The sequence below is a fragment of the Gadus macrocephalus genome, chromosome 16 (genome assembly GCF_031168955.1).
Source record: "Gadus macrocephalus chromosome 16, ASM3116895v1".
In the NCBI taxonomy this organism is placed as follows: domain Eukaryota; kingdom Metazoa; phylum Chordata; class Actinopteri; order Gadiformes; family Gadidae; genus Gadus; species Gadus macrocephalus.
Window position 1 is genome coordinate 27,561,327 of NC_082397.1, and position 19,693 is coordinate 27,581,019.

General features: G+C 41.9%; 1 protein-coding gene across 35 annotated transcripts in view; it reads right to left on the reverse strand.

The window, feature by feature from the left end:
- Positions 1–19,693, reverse strand: part of ttn.2 (titin, tandem duplicate 2) — a 212,423-nt gene that overhangs the window by 104,390 nt on the left and 88,340 nt on the right. For 33 of the 35 annotated variants that reach the window (XM_060074563.1, XM_060074557.1, XM_060074583.1 and 30 more), the window contains 20 exons: positions 19,325–19,369; positions 16,740–16,790; positions 16,138–16,536; positions 15,777–16,055; positions 15,396–15,665; positions 14,870–15,009; positions 11,083–11,209; positions 9,710–9,976; positions 9,352–9,618; positions 8,862–9,125; positions 8,338–8,477; positions 7,980–8,106; positions 7,376–7,642; positions 7,010–7,276; positions 6,598–6,864; positions 5,652–5,791; positions 5,308–5,434; positions 3,474–3,616; positions 961–1,084; positions 62–328 (listed from right to left, as the gene is read on the reverse strand). In XM_060074563.1, the coding sequence (XP_059930546.1) occupies positions 62–328; positions 961–1,084; positions 3,474–3,616; positions 5,308–5,434; positions 5,652–5,791; positions 6,598–6,864; positions 7,010–7,276; positions 7,376–7,642; positions 7,980–8,106; positions 8,338–8,477; positions 8,862–9,125; positions 9,352–9,618; positions 9,710–9,976; positions 11,083–11,209; positions 14,870–15,009; positions 15,396–15,665; positions 15,777–16,055; positions 16,138–16,536; positions 16,740–16,790; positions 19,325–19,369 (3,978 nt within the window). The remainder of the gene's footprint in view (positions 1–61; positions 329–960; positions 1,085–3,473; positions 3,617–5,307; positions 5,435–5,651; positions 5,792–6,597; positions 6,865–7,009; positions 7,277–7,375; positions 7,643–7,979; positions 8,107–8,337; positions 8,478–8,861; positions 9,126–9,351; positions 9,619–9,709; positions 9,977–11,082; positions 11,210–14,869; positions 15,010–15,395; positions 15,666–15,776; positions 16,056–16,137; positions 16,537–16,739; positions 16,791–19,324; positions 19,370–19,693) is intronic. The other 2 variants (XM_060074561.1, XM_060074573.1) reach the window with 2 other exon arrangements.

Here is a 19,693-nt window from a genome sequence, read left to right on the forward strand (position 1 = left end):
CAAGTGTGTTTGACTGGTGGTGTTGTGCTAGGATATGAAGAGCTGTGTTTCGAGTACTCACGCTCCACAGTGAGGAAGCAGGAGGTTTTGAAGTCCTTTGCGTCACAAGTGTAAGTTCTGCAATCGTCCATAGTGCAGTCATGAATGATGAGGGCTCTCTTACAGCCATCAACAATTATTTCGTATTTCTTGGTCTTGCGGATGTCCTGTCCATCTCTGAACCAAAGGACCTCAGCGTTCTCCCTGGACACTTCACACTCAAGGGTGGCAGTGGCCTCTTCTTCAACCGTCTGGTCCTCCAGAGGTTTGCTGAACTCTACTGGTTGCTCTGCACAGCATAAAGGAGGTCATACAGACACAACTATTCATTTTTCTGTCTTCTATAAGCAATCTGTCTTCTGTAAACATCAACCATCTGTACCTTCTAGTAACCCTCTCTACCTTCTAGTTAACTGTTTCTATCTTTCAGTAACCATGTATACCTTCTAGTAACCATTTCTACTTTCTAAAAACCATCTCTACCTTTCATTCATTAACCTTCTCTATCTTCTAGATCCATTCTCTATATTATATTCACCATCTATATCTTCTACAAAAACTCTCTATGTTCTAGTAACCATCTCTACTTTCTATTTATCATTTCTATCTTCTACTCACCATCTCTACTTTTTCTTTTTATCAGCTCTATCTTCTATTTATCATCTCCATCTTCTATCAACCCCAATTATTCTCAGTATTATCACTACATTGTGTAGACCACCTCTAGATATCTGTACATACATTCAAACATAAATATATACACACTATGTGTGTGTTTATATATATATATATAGGACAATAAGGGGCTTCAAGAGGAGAGGTGGAGAGGGGAGGAGAGATGAGGACGGGAAATAAGATGCAAGGTTCATTCTTCTGCACCGTTCATAGAATGTCTAAACTTTATTGGTAGAAGAGACAAACCTTTCACAATCAGGTTGGCTTTTGTCTGGAAGTCCTTGGCTGCCAGTCTCACCTCACCTGCCTCAGCCAGTTTTACATTTCTTAGTGTAAGTGAGTGCACTTTGCCTTCAGCTCTTGTGACCACCTGTGGTAATGAAGCACACTGTAAATCAGTCCTTACCCCCAGCCAGACTAAGCTGGCTGGGGTCAGGCTGTGTCCTGTTTCTAACGAACGGAGGCAGCTGGATTCCATACTTCCTCCAGAGCTCCATATAACCCCAGTCACCCGACTCCCCTGAGAGTCTTAAGCAGAGCTTTAGGTCTATGCACACCTTGGACAGATTACTGCAGTAGCATAGAGAGGACTGCTACTATACTACTGCAGTAACAGAGAATACTGTCATTATACTACTGCAGTAACAGAGAAGACTGTTATAATACTACTCCAGTAGAATAGAGAAGACTGCTACAGTACTACTGCAGCAGAATAGAGAATACTTTTATAATGCTTCTGCAGTAAGAGGGAAGACTGCTTTAATACTACTGCAGTAATATAGAAGACTGCTACAAAACAAATGCATTAGAATGGAGAAGACTGTTACTATACTACTGCAGTAACAGGGAAGACTGTTATAAAACTACAGCAAAAACAGATAATACTGTTATTATACTACTGCAGGAACAGAGGATACTGTTATAATACTACTGCAGCAACAGAGAGGATTGTTATGATACTACTGCAGTAACAGAGAAGACTGCTGTAATGCAAAATAGAGAAAACACTGAACCCGAGCTGTAACCATGACAATACATGGACATCAACTGTTTTCATCAGAAGTAGAAGTGCTAGTCAGAATCGGCCTGCAACTCAAGATCCCTCAATATCACGCCAATACTCAATAAGAAGCCTCCCATCCTCAAGTACGACCAATTATACAGGAAACAACTTATATCTGTCAAGGTCATTGCTATCTTTATAATGTGTAAGCATTAAAACTATATTTATATCTACAACATTAAGACTATATTTATATCTACAACATTAAGGCTATATTTATATCTATAACATTAAGACTATATTTAAATATATCAACATTAAGACTACATTTATCTAAATATTAAGACTATATTTATATCTACAACATTAAGGCTATATTTATATCTACAACATTAAGACTATATTTATATCTACAACATTAGGATTACATTTATATTTATCAACATAAAGACTATGTTTATATCTACAACATTAAGGCTATATTTATATCTACAACATTAAGGCTATATTTATATCTATAACATTAAGACTATATTTAAATATATCAACATTAAGACTACATTTATCTAAACATTAAGACTTTATTTATATCTACAACATTAAGACTATATTTATATCTACAACATTAGGATTACATTTATATTTATCAACATAAAGACTATATTTATATCTACAACATTAAGGCTATATTTATATCTACAACATTAAGGCTATATTTATATCTATAACATTAAGACTATATTTAAATATATCAACATTAAGACTACATTTATCTAAACATTAAGACTTTATTTATATCTACAACATTAAGACTATATTTATATCTACAACATTAGGATTACATTTATATTTATCAACATAAAGACTATATTTATATCTACAACATTAAGACTATATTTATATCTACAACATTAGGATTACATTTATATTTATCAACATAAAGGCTATTTATCTATCAACATTTAGGCTATATTTATATCTACAACATTACAACTATATTTATATCTATCAACATTAAGCCTATATTTATATCTGCAACATTAAGACTATATTTATATCTATCAAAATTAAGATGATATTTAAATCTACAACATGTCTGAGCCCTGGGTAAATTTAAAGAAAGACAAGTAAAGTTATGACATAATTATTTAAAACAGCTAATGCATTGATTTGGATGCATAATGTCTAATCTGCTGATTCGTTTGTTTATGGTTTATAAAGGATTTAGGAAACCACTGTTTCACAACCCATTTCCCAGAAAATACTCTGTCTCTTTTGAAATGCTCTGATAACAGCCAACGTAGCAATAAAGAAGAAAACCTGAATGATTATGCTATATGTTAGCACAGATAGACTGCCTTGTTGACATGTTTGCACACAGAGTGCAGAACAAGCACAGCAGAAAGCACATAAGTCCTGATTTAAATAACATATTGGAGGGGGGGCCACCTGCCACAGCAGTTAAAAATAACCTGCAGAACGCTGGCTGGGCAGAAAGCCTCCTGCGTTATCTCAAAGATCCAATGCACTGGGGTCTGGTTCTCCACACTCCCATAGATGACCAAAATGGACTAAAACACTGTTTTAATCACTGTTCCCAGCAACCACCCAGCAAAAAACAAACAGCAATTATCTGCAATCATACACTTGCTCTAAAGATACTAGGTATAGTTAGTAGTAATAGTAGTAGCAATGAGTGATTCCGTTGGCCTTTGGTTAGCATGTGTGCCGAGTTGAGGGAGGTAAAATAACTTACTCTATCGCTTGATTCCAGCTTGGTACCCCCCAGGAACCACTCGACAGCAATGCCTTCGAAAGATAGCTCACACTGGAAGGTGGCCGTCTCCCCGGCCGTCACCACGGCGTCCTCCAGGACCTTGCTCAGGCTGATCACCCGGGCTTTGGGGTGAGGAGAAGACATGGTTAGTCCCCCCTACAAGTGCTCAAAATCCCACAAGAAGAAACTAAGTCCTTAGCGTCTCATCTGCATGGTGGTTGGGAGGCCTGCAGTTCCACTGGCCTCAGGACAACTGGGAAGGCTGGAGCTCATTAGCATATGGCCTGACACCACATGGAGATGGTCAGCAGAAAGCCTGCCAATCACCAACACCAGATCTAGATAAGGTATGCCGCGTCTAAAATAACTACAGCCTCTGATTGGCTGGGGGCCCAGCCTTACCAAATCACCAGACCTGCACAGTCTGTTCCTGTCAATCACCTGCTCGGAATATTCCCGGAAAAGGAGAAGGATCTTAAGGCCCCAGAAGTGACCTAACATTGAAGATGTCGACATCTCGTAGAGCTGTGCTGTAACTACACTTCACGGCAGGTGAAGCAACATGAGTCTGAAAGGTTGTTAAATAAGTAACACGAATGAGGCTTAGCCACAAACTTCAAGTATTTACGATAGGAACCCAACCTGACAGTTAGAAAAACTGTTAGATGTACAGCCCTCTAACAGCTAGATCAACTCTAGCTGTCAGTACCAGGAGTTTTTTTTTCAGTACCAGGAGTTTTTTCTCCAGACAGAGGTCCAGCCCGGGGAACCAGAGCCTCCCATATAACACTGTTACTCTGACAACATTTTGCACACTAATTAAAGTAAATGTTCTGTTTTGAGGTGATGTTCTGAATGTAGGAGGACCCCTTCTAGTGCAGCATCCTGTGTCCTGTGTAAGTGGCTATATCTCTCCTCGTGAGCACTGCTACTGACAGCTAGAGTTGATCTAGCTGTTAGATGTACAGCCCTCACACACATTTAAAATATCCTTTTCAAGTGTCATGGCCAAGACAGGCAGCAGTAGCCATACAGTTATAGCAATAAAACAACTAAAACAGTTGGAAGGGGGGAGGGGGGATATCAATATCAATATGTAGGAGAAGAATAATATACTATTTTGAGCAACAAAATGTGAAGACATTTCGGGAGGCTCAATGAAGAGAGTAATATTACATTTTAGTGTAGTCTTGTGGTGGACTGTCTCTATAGACATAATTCCCCATACTGTGTTATTGACATGTTTTCGTTCTGTGATATAGGGACGCTGTCTCTTTAAGAGAACGCACGTCTTTTTTGTGTTTTGATGTTTGAATTTAAAGGTTTTATATGATAAAATAAACGACATGCCGTTGCGTTGTCGACGTGAGAAACTGTCTCTTCAATTCTGTCATCGCAATTTCTACAGTCTATAGACAGAACGTCAAGGAGCTCCAGGAGGCGAGTAATAAATCAAAAATAATTAATGTTTAGCAAAAAAGTGTAGTCTTTAGACAAAACGGCTCAGCTGGGAGAGTGTGTTGACGGGGGGCTGTTATCTCGATCTTACCGTTATCTTGGAACGTCTGCGACCGCACATGTGTGTTCGCGGTGTGGGCTTGTGAGGGTTCGTGTTCGTGTTCGTGCGCGCGCGCGCGCGTGTGTGTGTGTGTGTGTGTGTGTCAGCTGGGGGCTATTAGAATCATGACTGGATGAGGACACACACACACACACACACACACACACAGTATGTAAAACGCTTTAGAAAGTGCTATATAAATGCAGTTCATTCTTCTCATTCTGAATACTATATTAGTGTTATCATTGTGAACACCTTTGACTCTGAGCATGGCCGTAGATTTAGCGTTAGCTGCAGAGAAATCCACTCCTCCGGCCATATCCAAGCGGACGTTGAAGAGGACCAGCGTGTGTCTGGTGCCTTCCTCCTTGATCTCCACGTCCTGAGAAGAACACACAGATTAACTAAGACAGCAGAAGATGGCTCTGTGTCTAGGGTTCCCATGCAACACTTCTACAGATGCTTCTGTAACGTAAGGGAATCTGAATCACTAGCTGTGGTTATTTTTAAATTGCCCTTTTCGTGTACTTTTATTATTCATAATATCATAATGACTCTAGGGCCACAAAGCTCCTGTCTCAGGCAGCGTTAAGTCTTACTGAAGACTGGAGAAGAGCTTCTCCCTTCAGCTTCCAGTTCCCGTGAAGATCCCCCTCAGAGATCTCCGTCTCAAACTTAGCCGTCTCCAGCTCCGTGACCTCCACGCTGTACAGCGGACGAACCACCTTGATGTCCCGCTCTGCAGAAGGCCAAAGAACATGAGTTAACCAGAGGGCCACACCTGCTTCTCCCCGGACCCTGGAAACATTCTAACTGGGAAGGTGAGCACAAACCAGTGGAGACCAGTTACACACTTACCAGATGCAGTGATCAGGAGCACATACAAGGTGAGGATGATGATAATGATACCACCATGAAGCTGAGCAAACTGACAATCACCAAACTATACAGCCTTTAAAACCATATCAAACCTTATGATGACATTATAAATTGACAAGATTTGTGATTTATAAACTATAACTATGTATACAAATAAATCTATATATTCATATATATACGTAATTTATACTCCTCATAAAGCATTTAAAAACTAGATCGGAAGATGATATAAATGTCCTCTTTAGTGATAATGTCCCTTATCACCAAATACAAAGAAATATAAACAAAACACAACACCTGTGGAAACAAATGCAAATCAGCTGTGGACATAAAGACACAACACCTGTGGAGACAAAGACAAGACAGCTGTGGAAACAAAGACACACCTGTGGAGACAAAGACAAAACAGCTGTGGAAACAAGACATAACACCTGTGGAGACAACGACACAAAAACACAACAGCTGTTGACACAAAGACTAAACACCTGTGGACACAAAGACGCAAGAAAGCAAGTAGGAACCAACAATGAACACAGACAGCAGCCTGATGGAGGATGGTCGGGTGGATGTGGAGGATAGCCAGATGGAGGAGGGGGTGGAGTTTGGAAGGATGGAGGCGTGGTCTACACGGGAAGTATGATATCCTATATCCTCTGGAGAGTTTACCTTCGATGTTCAGACTGGCGGTCGTCTTGTCCGTACCGCAGTGACAGGAGTATTCTCCAATGTCAGCTTTTGATGCCTTCTTTATGGTCAGCAAACGCTTCTTGCCATCAGTTTGGGTAACAATATTCTTTGAGGGAATGATTTCTTTACCATCCTTGAACCATTGGACCTCTGCTAAAGACTTGCTGAGTTCACAGACCAGAGAAACTTCATCCTTCTCCACAGCTGTGTAGTTCTGCAGCATGGTGGTGAAGTACAAGTCTCCCTCTGAAACAAATTACAACATACACACCAAATGTAAATATTGAGTTCACCATCTTTGTATATTAGTATGTTTTTTCTCTAATATCAGTATGTGCAGCAGATTTAGTGCATATGCATGTGTATGTGTGGATTGATAAGTATCACTTACCAATGACGGTGAGCATAGCCTCGGAGCACTTGCCCATGGCCTCCACCCTGATCAGGGAGGTGTCATCGATGGTCACTTCCTTGAATGCCAGGATGTGGGTCTTGCCCTGGTCCAACATGTGGACCAACTTGCTGGGGTGCAGACGGACATCGTTCTTGTGCCATATAACAGAGATGTCGTCATGAGAAAGCTCCACGCTGAATTCTGCAGTCTCTCGTTCCTTCACAGTAACGTCTTTGATGGGCTTAACAAACTCCAGACGGATTCCTGCCCAACACAAAATAAAGAGGGTTATCCTAATTAATCATACTCTTTTAATTTGATTTCATAATGAATCATATTGCTGATCAAGGTTAATGTTGTTACCTTGGATTATCAGCTTGCCAGAAGTTCTCTTGTCTTCAGCCTCAAATATGTATTTTCCTTCGTCTTCGTATTTGGCTGATTTCACCAGCAGTGTGTGTCTCGTCCCCTCCACCCCCAGCTCATATCGCTCATCACTTGACAACTCCTGTGGTCCTTTCATCCAGCGGAAGCTTTTTGGCTCCCTGGACACTTCCAGCTCAAATCTGGCTTCTTCTTTTTCATACACATGAACATCGCTTAGTGGCGTCATGAACGACACTGGGATTTCTGTTAATTCAGAGAAACTGTGTTAACATCAACCAGATCATGGAGAGCACTGGTTTGTCACCAGTTGATTAAAACCAGGTGGTGTAGACCTGGTTTATAGCCTGTGTCTTACGACATGGAAGAGATGACACCTCGCTTTCTACACAATATTAATATAAAATCACAAACAACACAAAACTGCTTTTACCTTTCAATACCATGTTTACCCTAATGTTATATTGGAAAGCATTAAACTTTTTGTGATATTTAAAGTTTGAAGCCAAATTAAGTATGAAAGAGTCAGCACATATCATGCCTGTTTGTAAGAGTGCACAGATTAAGTACTGTGAACGCTCACCCTTCACTTTCAGGTTAGCAGAGCACTTAGCATCAGCAGCGCTGTACGACAACTCTCCTGTCAGGGGCACCTTACAGTTGTACAAGATCAGAGTGTGCTTGGCTCCATCTTCCACTATCTCAACATCCTGCAGATAGTCCAGGACAAGTTCACAGAATTGATTCACAGAAGGCTGTACTCAATCCACTTTCATCCAAATAAAATCGCACGCAATAAAAACACAGTCATTATTTGATCAAATGTTTAAATGCCTGAGAATGGTTTTCAGATGTCTATTTGAAAGGAAACTTTTTGAATGTTCAAGTGAATGTGCATTGAAGCACATGAAAATGAACACATAGATGAAGAAAAGACATACAGAAGAGGGACTGAGGATTTCTCCGTTTAGTTTCCACTGGCCGTGGACGTCATCCTCCGAGATCTCCACCTCAAAACGAGCCGTCTCCCCATCAAACACCTCCACCCCATACAGAGGTCGCACCACCTTGATGTGGCGAGCTGGCATGGACAGAATGAAGACATCCAACTCAACATGTGAATGGACATCCACTACAGATAAGGCCATCTTGAGGGCTACAGGATCTATTTTACTATTATCAGCTAGGAGTGTTAGAAGTCTTGTAGTGTTTCTACCATGTCAGAGTTAGAAGTTTTGTGGTGTTTCTACCATGTCAGAGTAAGAAGTCTTGTATTGTTTCTACCATGTCAGAGTTAGCAGTCTTTTAGCGTTTATACCATGTACGAGTTAGAAGTCTTGTAGTGCTTGTAGTGTTAGGAGTTATTAGCAATTGAAGAGAGTTATAAAAGATGTCCAGAGATCTCAGAAAAAAACATAGACAAGCCAATCAGAGGCTGCGGGGTTGAATCCATCCTTTCCTTTACCTTCAATGTTTAGTGAAGCAAGCGTCTTGTCAGTTCCACAGTCACACATGTACTGCCCTTTGTCTTGGTCTTCCACCCTCTTGATGCTCAGGCTTCTCCGCTTGCCCTCGGCTCTGATGGACACCTTCTTAGAGCCCTTGAGCTCCTTCTCATTGTGGTACCACATGACCTCCACCTCCTTGCTCAGTTCACACTGCAGTACCACAGAGTCTTTCTCCAACGCCGTGTAATCCTGAAGCTTAACCGTGAAGTATGCGTCTCCCTCTGAAATGGCCCAACACTCGTTATTCTGAATGTGTGTCAATATACAGCCCAATCCACACATACACAAACAACACAAATCAAGAGCACCAATAAAACAGAATAGAGAAACAAAATCACGACGGCACACAAACAAGACTTCACAGTCAACAAATACTTGAATGACAGACTGTTGGAGGTGATTTAGGATGAGGGCAGGAACTGAAAGGAAAGATGGAGGTCTTATTACCTATGACTGTTAGATTGGCCATTGAGGGAATTCCATTGGCTTCTACTTTAATCTGGCACGTGTCATCTAGCGTCACTTCCTTCATTTCTAGAACGTGTTTCTTTCTGTCCACGTGCGTGAGCACCGTTCTGCTGGGGTGGATCTTCATATCGTTCCTGAACCATGTGACTGGGACGTTCTCATGCGAGAGCTCCAGCTCAAAGCGAGCAGTCTGGCCCTCCTTCACCGTTTGGTCCTTGATTGGCGTGATGCATGTTAGTCGTATACCTACAACGTATTAGTAGGGCATATTCATAGCAGTCAGTTCACCATGGAAGAGAAGCAGCTCCAGGAAACATGGTGGTGTTTTGTCCCTTACCCTCCACTGTTAGCTTCGCCGTTGAGGTTATCCCCAACACTTCTATCGTGTATTCGTCCTCATCATCAAACTCACAGCTGTTTATGATCAGCATGTGTTTCTTCCCATCATCAATTATGTCATACTTTTGGTCTGGGGTGATGATGTCGGACCTTTTGTACCACATAACCTTTGACACGTCCTTTGTGATGACGCATTCAAACTTAGCCTGTTTCTTTTCATGCACAGAAACATCTTCCAGCGGGACGACAAAGGCCATTTCGATTTCTGGGAGGTATGAACAGCAGGTAAGAATTACAACAAACTTCAAGACATCAGACTGCACCAAGGCAACACCAAGACAACACCAAGACAACGCCAAGACAACAAAAAGACAACACCCAGACAACAGTATGCTACAGTCAGTATCCAGTTGATGAAGAACGCTGTTAGGGTACTTCATACCACACCAGTGCTGTGGACATTGTTTCAGTAAGTCTGCATTTTGGTGTTAAAACCTGGTCTTACACCGCCCCAGTGCCAATGGACCCTTCAGCTGTCCCCAGTCTTGTTGGCATGGTGGAGGTGTTGCATTCTTGTTTAGGGTCCGCAGTAGGGTCTTGGGTGAGAGGTTTACTCTGGTTTAGGGTCCGCAGTAGGGTCTTGTTTGAGGGGTTTACTCTTGTTCAGGGTCCGTAGTAGGGTCTTGGGTGAGGGGTTAACTCTGGTTGAGGGTTTGCTGTAGGGTCTTGGGTGAAGGGTTTACGCAGGTTTTGTCTCAAGTTCCACTTCAACTACTCTCCTAGCAGGCTTTCTATCCAACAGGATCCTCCCCCTCACAGTCTTAAACCTGTGCCGACCGGGTTCTGCATTGGATGGCTTGACGACGTGATTACATATGCCATGAGGAGGTCCATGAGGTCTTGGTATCAAGCAGGTATCAGGATCAGCCTCAGTTCTTTCTTGGCTTCACTTGAGGCATTTCCGCTTTGGAGACTCTTTTCTTACACTGAAGCCTTACAGGTGCAGCAAACTAAACCAATGTCTAACTGAAGGTTGTTCTGTTGTGGCACATCAACTAGATACAGCATGTAGCACATGAAACAAAATCAGACGGTCCAAGAAGAACCAACTGTACTTTGTGATGATTGGACTTGTCTTGACTAGCACCCCACTATTACACCTCACCACTTCATCAACATACATTAAACATGTACAACAACAAACAGTACACAGAAAAATGGATCTTCTTCAGGAATGGTCAATCTGAATATTGTAGTCCTCCCACGCTGAATTTTGGTAGAACTTCATGAAATAAAGACCTAACGTCAAGTCTTTATTTCATTGGGGAATATAACAGCAGAGCGTTACTGCCTTCCAGGAGCAAGGCTTACCGGTGACTGTTAGCATGGCGTTGGTGACGGCGTTCAGCGCTGTGTAGGTCACCTCGCCGGAATGGTCCATCTGGACGTTCTTCAGGATCAGTCTGCGCTTGGCACCGTCCATTTGGATGTCACACGTCTGGGATAGGTGGATATACATTAACAAGTACTGAGATAGGATACATAATAGATGTATGATGTATAAAAGACACTAAACAATAGATAATGTATGGAGAGGCAGACAGAGAGATGGATATAAAGTTGACCGAGCAGCGAAGCTGCTTGGTCCCCTATTGTTTCTGTAACGTTTTTTTTCCTCAAATTCTGTAAAAGTCATACTGCAGCCTAAACTGTCATTCAAAAACTCTTGAAACGTCCAGGTTGTTACCAACAACCCCCACTACCCATAAACCCAAATTTGTGGTACTGCACCCAAAGGTGGCGCTAATTTAAAAAAAACATGATTTAGGCTTATTTCTCCTCACCAGATTGACCTGGACTAAAAATTCTTTCATGATATTAATCTCTAGAATCAGATACATTTATAAAACCCTGATCTTCTGCTCTAAAAATGTTTACCTTACCCACAATTTCATAGAAAACGTCCACAGTCTCAACCCATTTTGCCTATATGACCATTTTGTTATTGTGTAACTATCATACGGCTATCATTAGGTTGATACCATTAACAGTGCAAATTTTCAGATCTGTACTCCTTTAAGAAAGCCCTTAATTCTCTTGTGAAATGTTTGCTGTTGTTGTGTGCTTATCAATCGACATTTTCACGTTTTGTATGAGGCTTCATGCAGTTTAGGAATGTCAGTGGCTCAGCGGGATAATGCCGTGTACTGGTGATCCATAGGTTGAGAGTTTGAATCCTGATTAGAGCATTATGAACAAGCTGAATTAAAGAAACACAACATTGAACAGCACCTGAAATTCATCAGGCAATCAACATTCCGGCTCATTAGTTTCAAAGATTCGGACTGCAAAGACACAGTAGGCCTATGGCATTAAGGGGGACTTCTTCATTAACCATTTTTCCTTCATAATTAACTCTGTCATATTTATATTTCTTCCTTTATTGTCCTTGACTACAAATGTTTAATATCCCAGAATTTCAAAGATCTTTCAGGTATATGCTTTGAAGAAAGCCCTTACTTCACTTGAGAAATGTGTGCTTTGAGTTTTCTGGTTGTGCTTATCAATAGACATTTTGACCATGTGAATGAGGCTGCAGTTCAGGGGCCGTATTCACAAAGCATTTTATCTTACCGCTAGGAGTGCTCCTAACTCGCACTAAAACATTTTACGTAGGAGTTTTTTCTTAAATGTTATTCACAAAGCCGCTGAGACCTACTCTTACTAAGGATAAATCACAAAGAGTGAACTAAGAGTGACGCGCCGTTGCTATGGATTACGTCAATTCTCGTGCACGAGTTTAGAAGCGGTCAGTTCGGTGATTGGTTGTTCAGACGAGCCCACTGAATCACCGAAAAACAAGGAAATAGCCTAGGCTAGAAATGAATTCCTATTAAGTAGTTATAGTGCAGTTAGCAGAATACACGCATGATGACAATTTTGTGCAGACCACGATAATGACGTTGTAGCCTGCACGTTCAAGAGAGAGAGAAAGCAAACAATAAAAATACGTAAAATCTAAAATAAAATAAATGTTACGAACTACCCAAGTGTTGACTGATTTGTGCCAAGGTGTTTACCTAAAATGTGTTTTCAAAGTGATCCCTAAATGCCTGTCCACTCGGTTCCACACGGCCAAATTCCTTGTAATGTTGATCGCCATCATCATCATCATCATCATCATCATCATCATCGTCTGGCTGTGGAATGTTCCTCCGCTTGCAGAGGTTGTGTAGAATGGCACATACAGTGATTACTGTGCTTGCCCTCTCTGGGGTGAGGCGTATTTCGCCGTGGAGGACATGAAACCGACGTTTCATCTGCCCAATTCCTCTCTCCACAACATTTCGTGTATGTTTGTGTGCTCGCAAAGAGCCAATACGATGTGTTTTACGCATAGGACTAAGCGTAATCTGCGTAATCACTTACATGTTACACTTTAACTGTGCTCCCGGTTGTGGATTGAGGTAGGGACGGGTGTCTAGAGCCACGTCTTGCATGGATAGTCACTGTCACCCAGCAAGTGACACCCAACTGGTACATCTCAAAAAGCTGCCTCAGACCGCTCACCATTAAAATGCGCGAATCATGGGTAGCTGAAGATCCAGGCCACTTTGCAACAACATCCAGTAGGCTATGTTACAATTTTGCATCAATTTGCATCAAAAACAACCTGCGTGTTGATGGAATGCACTTTCTTCCTATTGACGAACACGTCCTCGTCTTTTGATGGCGCAATTATTTTTATTTTTTATAAGTTATATTTTATTTTTTATAATTTATAATTTTTATAACATTTTATTTCGGGACTAATCGGATTATTCCTGTTAGTCGGGGATGTTATTGCATCGCGCATTAACTCCACAATAAGTTGAATACCCTAACATTTCGTCTCGCAGGCATTTTAAGATTCTTCGTGAATAGGTCTTACTGAGTTAGGAGTCCTCTTGAGGACTTTTAAGCTCTCCTAGACTTAGGTGCTACTTTTAGTCTTAAAATACTTTGTGAATTGCTCTTAGTGAAAAAAGTTCGGAGTCCTAAATTTAAGAGTGACACGCCCATTATTTTTAGGAGTTACTCCTAAATTCGCCAGTTAGGACCTACTTTTAGCCCTAAGATCCTTTGTGAATACGGCCCCAGGTTTATAAAAAAGGTCCTATGTTCCCCGTTTTTTCCAAAAAGGGTCCTATGTTCCCCTGCAGCCATACATACCGGGGAGCATAGGACCCTTTTTGGGAAAAGCGGGGAACATAGGACCCTTTTCTGGGAAAAGGGTCCTATGTTCCCCGCAATCTATCAATCTTCAAAAATATTTAAACTTTGACGCGACATTCGCGTGATGACAGCCAATCGGCGTTCAACAGCGTGGCCACTGAGTGACATGTGTAACGTAACAGCCAATCAGCGTTCAACCGGCCAACTCTGTGCAGTGCAGTCCGGGGTGAACTGCAGCATTGGGGGAGAAAGTGATTGTTGCCGTTTGCGACTCCCGGAGCTCTTTACATAATAGTATATAATATAATATAATATAATTGTATAATAATATCACGGCCAAAAGCTCTGTGCGCCTCCGGATGGCCGTAGCACGTGGAGCTCTCGTAGGCATTGGGCTTCTCGGGGTTTGTTTACCAGCGTATGAATAGACTGCGTCAGGTTCTCCGACGTCTCTCCCTCTTCCACAAAAGGTAAAGACATGAAATGGTAGTTATCTCGGCCGGAATTTGGCAGTAATGGTGAGAAAAATGAACAGACCGGGAACATAGAACCCTTTTTTTGAAAAAGGGTCCTATGTTCCCCGGTCACATACATATCGGGGAACATAGGACCCTTTTTGGGAAAAGCGGGGAAAATAGGACCCTTTTTTAAAAAAGGGTCCTATGTTCCCCAGTCTCATACAAAGAGGGGAACATAGGACCCGCGGAACATAGGACCCGGGGAACATAGACACGCTCCCGGTATATGCTAGCTGTTAGATGGTAGATAGAAGCTAGCTTTGGATAGTAGGTAGATGCTAGCTGTTTGATGGTAGGTAGATGCTAGCTGTTAGATGGTAGGTAGATGCTAGCTGTTAGATGGAAGGTATATGCTAGCTGTTAGATGGTAGGTAGATGCTAGCTGTTAGATTGTAGGTAGATGCTAGCTGTTAGATGGTAGGTACCGGTGATCTGGTCAGGACCACTCCCTTCAGCTTCCATTCCCCGGGAACATCTTCCTCTGAGATCTCAGTCTCAAAAGTCACGTCGTCCTTCTCCACCACCTCCATGCTTGACAGAGGCTTCAGGATCTCAGCTTCACGTTCTGAAACATACCCTCTATTAGTTGATGGACAGACAGACAGACGAATGGATAGATAGGATATATAGATAAGTAGAATTATAGACAGACAGACAGACAGACAGACAGACAGACAGACAGACAGACAGACAGACAGACAGACAGACAGACAGACAGACAGACAGACAGACAGACAGACAGACAGATAGATAGATAGATAGATAGATAGATAGATAGATAGATAGATAGATAGATAGATAGATAGATAGATAGATAGATAGATAGATAGATAGATCTAAGGGATACAAAGATAAATATATAGATAGATAGATAGATAGATAGAGAGATATAGGTAGATAAATAGATGGATAGGCCGACAGAGAGACAGATAACTGGATTGATGGATCAACCTCCTAATGTGAGTTTGGCGCTGTAGACCCGTCCCTCCACCTCCATAGTGTAATCGGATACATCTTCGGGCTGGCAGTTCTTAATAGTCAGCGTCAGCGCCTTTCCATCCTTCTTAATCTCGATCTTATCAGAAGGCGTTATCTCAGTCTCTCCTTTAAGCCACTTCCAGTTAGGAGTCTCCTTAAACAGCTCACATTTAAATGTGGCAGCTGCCTTGGGCTTCACATGCTGGTCTCTCAGAGGCTTCACCAGCCAGTCCTTGATGATTTCTGTTAAATACCATGAACAAATCAGACAAAGACTTGTTCCTGGAACAAAATCAAAGCTCAAGGTATGATAAATAAAACTCAATTCATGAAGGTAAGTTTAACATTACTCACCAATCACTTTAACGTTGGTTGAAGTCATGACATCTGGTTGATTGGCCACCTCACAAGTGTAAAGGCCGGCATCCTCTTCAGTGGTGTTCTGAACGGTCACAGCGTGCCCCAGACCAATGACATTGATGGAGATTTTGCCAGTCTTCAACTTGAGGATTTTTCCACTCCTCTTCCAGACCACGTCCCTCTCTTTGTTCAGCTCACAGGTCATGTACAGGGGCTGACCTTTAAGGGGTGAGGTCTCCTCATCCAGCTCCTTGATCCATTTCACTGGCAGCTCTGTCAGAAGAGAATAGCATAAATTAGCAATGAAAATATTCTGCCTTGAGATGTTGTGATTGAAGTGTATGTAGTATAATACCTTCAACAATGAGCTTGGCTGTGCATGATATTTCCTTTCCGGCATTCTTGGCCACGCACGTATATTCACCAGTATCAGACAGCTGGACATCAATAATGTTCAGCTTGCGGTCTTTGCCATCTGAGGTGAATTTGTGTTTGGGGCTCTCACGGAGGTTGCTTCCATCCTTCATCCAAGTAGTAATGGCAGTAGAGGGGGAAACTTCACACTCAAATACAGCAGCTGAGCCAATAGACTCTGCCTCTGTCAACACAATGTTCTGAAGCTTTTTGATGAACTTCAGAGGAACAGCTTTGAGTTTGAATCCTGCGAAGGGCTCATCTGGTGGGGACGGGCCCTTTCCCCCCGGCTTCAGGCCCCTACCTCGGCCTCCATCACCAGGAGATGGGGTCTGCTTGGCTGAAATACAGTTGATTTGTCAAATCGAAAATATTAGTATTTAACTATCATGGCCTCTCAACGACCCGGTTTCGCAAAGTCATCTTCTGATACTTTAGCTATTGATGCTTTGATTGATTATTAAGATGCGTGTTACCTTAAAACTTGATGTCAACATATAGTTATAAATAATATGTTTTATATGGTTAACTCCTCATTCTTACGTTTCAGGCCCCTCCCTCTTCCTCTTCCTGCTTCCTCAGCAGGTTGTCCGTCTGTTGAAAATTGGAAAGTTGGAATTATTAGTTCATGTGTACTGATATGTCTAAGTTATATACCAGGAAACAAAGCAATAGTTTTGCCTATGAGTTAGAAATGACATTTCAAATAAAGGGAGCATATGGATGGAAATTATTTTTGATGAAAAAGATAATTCACACAGCATGATGTGATAATGATCATGGTTTTAACAGTTGCGGTTGAGATTAGGAGTCTGATGGATAAAACACAAAACAAGACACAGACAGATGTGACATAATGGTTGACCAATCAGGATGGCAATACAATGCTCAACATCAACAACGAAGATGGCATACTTTCAATCAGACATAAGAGGTGATGATGTCAACATATGCAGATGAAGGCATTAATGAGGGAATGGGCTGAAGTTATTCAGGCGATGAGGAGCAGGTTGTCAGTGGTCACCAAGTGGTCTGGTTTTGTCACCACCTCACCTCTCCTGGTAACACCTGGAGCTTCTACAGCATCTTCCCCTTCAGCTAGCCTGTCTTCTGAGGTTGAGCTTTCACTGGGAACCAGCTCCCAGCCCCAGACCTCCTCCTCTTCTTCCTCCCCCTCTTCTGGCTGGCCCTCGCATTCCTCTTCAAACACCACCTCCTCCAGCTGAGTAGGGACCTTCCTAAGCTGCACGGATCCAGGAGAAACCTCCTTGAACATGGGGACCTTCCCTTTGCTGGGTTTCACTGCTTCTCCAGCCTTCTCCTCTTCTGGGGTGGGTTTCCTGGGAACTGTTTTGAGAGCCACAGCCTCAACTGATTCTTTTGGGGAAACTGTTTTTGTGATCCTCTTTAGCTTTTCACCACTTGGTTTCTTTTCAATTGGAAATGATTCCAGCTCTTTTGGCTTTGCTTTATCAACTTTGGGGGAGGCTGTATTTTTCAGTTCAACCTTTTTGAGCTGGTCAATTGGCCTCAAAACGGTTTCTGCATGTTCTTCATTTTCTTTTGGAGTAACTCCTTTCTTCAACTGCAGAGGCCTGGTTTCATCGATAGTCTTCCTAGGTGTCTTATCAGCAGTTGATTTAGGAGATACTGTCTCATCAGCAGTTGGTTTAGGAGATACTGTCTTATCTGTAGTTTGTTTAGGAGATACTGTCTTATCAGCAGTTGGTTTAGGAGATATTGTCTTATCACTAGTTGGTTTAGGAGATACTGTCTTATCAGCAGTTGGTTTAGAAGATACTGTCTTATCAGCAGTTGGTTTCGGAGATACTGTCTTGTCAACAGTTGGTTTCGGAAACACTATGTTCTCCACGGTAAAGGGAGCAGCCTCTACAACCTTCTCAGGACGTTTCGGTGTCTCTGTTGTCTTGCTTGTCTCTGCTTCCCTCGGTAGTTTGTCTCTACTTGTACGGGATGGTTTCTCACCGCTTGGCTTCTCATCTGCAGCTGCTTCCTTAGCGTCCTTAGTTGGTCTGGAGAAAGGCTTCAGTTTCACGCTCTCTGTATCCTGTTCCGGTGAGATTCTCTTTCCCTTGTGTGGTTCCATGGCAGTATCCTTCTCTTCTTTGGAAGTTTTCTCTCTATCTGCTAGTTTTTGTACCTTGGCTTGTGGTTTCTCTGTCTCCGCAATGATTTCATCTTTCTTAGTCGGTGTCTGTGTTTTATCCTCTGGTCTGATTCTCTCTTTTTCAAAAGGTACAGCTTCCCTCTCTGGTCTCTCCATCTTGTCTGTCGTTGGCTTTTCTGTGGGTTTGGTAGGCTGGTCAAATGGTTTCAATTTGAGGGCTTCTTGTTCTGCTTCATCTACAGGCAACTTCCTTACTTTCTTTAAGCCCACACTTGCTGTAACTGGTTCTCCAGCTTTGGCTGATTTGGGAGTTTTCTTGATGGAGATTGTATCTTCTGGTTCCTTATCTTTAGGAGAGTCTTTCTGATTGCTCCATGGTGAGCATTTATCTGATTCTGTTTCACTTAATTCTTTAGGTTTTGGAAGTTCCGTCTCTTTCTTTGTGGGGGTCTTCTCTCTAGGATCTCTCTCCAGCGATGCTTTCGGGATGGAAGCTGGCAGGTCTACAGATGTCCTCCTGTGCACCATCTCCTCAACTCGGACAACTGTTGTTTTGGTGGCTTTCAACAGCTTGATTTCTTCTGCTTTAGTTGGAACGGATGGAATCTTCTTGAGTGTGATCAACACCTGTTCTTCCTCTGTCTCTTTCATAACCTTTGATGTTTTCCTCAAGGTGGGAATATCAAATGTTCCATCGTCCTCCTTTTGAACTTTACCTTTTTTGTGGAGAACAATTTCTCAAGATTCATCACACACATTAAACAAATACTATTAAACGAACAAACAAACAAATAAACAAACATACAACAACAACAAAAACAACAACCACAACCTAAAAGTACAAAAGCAGACTGTAACCCTGCTTGTTTAAAAACAGACAGAGACAAACCTACAATAAGATATGACACTGAACTAAACAGACTGACACACCTATTTCTATATGAGGCTGTGCTAGCAGGTGCTGTGTAGGTGCTGTGTAAATAAGGTAGAGTGCTCTTACCTTTTTTCACTCCTCCTGGCGCTTGTACAGGCCCCTTGGTTTCATCTAGTGTCAAGGTAAAATCCACAATGTGTTAATTAATTTTCACAACTTTATTACAATGTATGACATGAATGTCAGAAAAGGACACAAACTATGCTGAGCGAAGGTGAATCCTTCATTGAAAGAGGTAATTCAGTAAAACAATACCGATTTTTAACACCAGATAGACATAGATTATCCCTGTAGTTTCACAAGCAAAAGGAAATGGTGGTTATATAGAGTTATTAAGTATTGGGTTCAGTCAGACATTAGGCAATCCGACTTGGGATATGTGCACATATCACAGCATGTGTTGAGTTAAACAGAAGAGCCAAGGCTTAAACATTA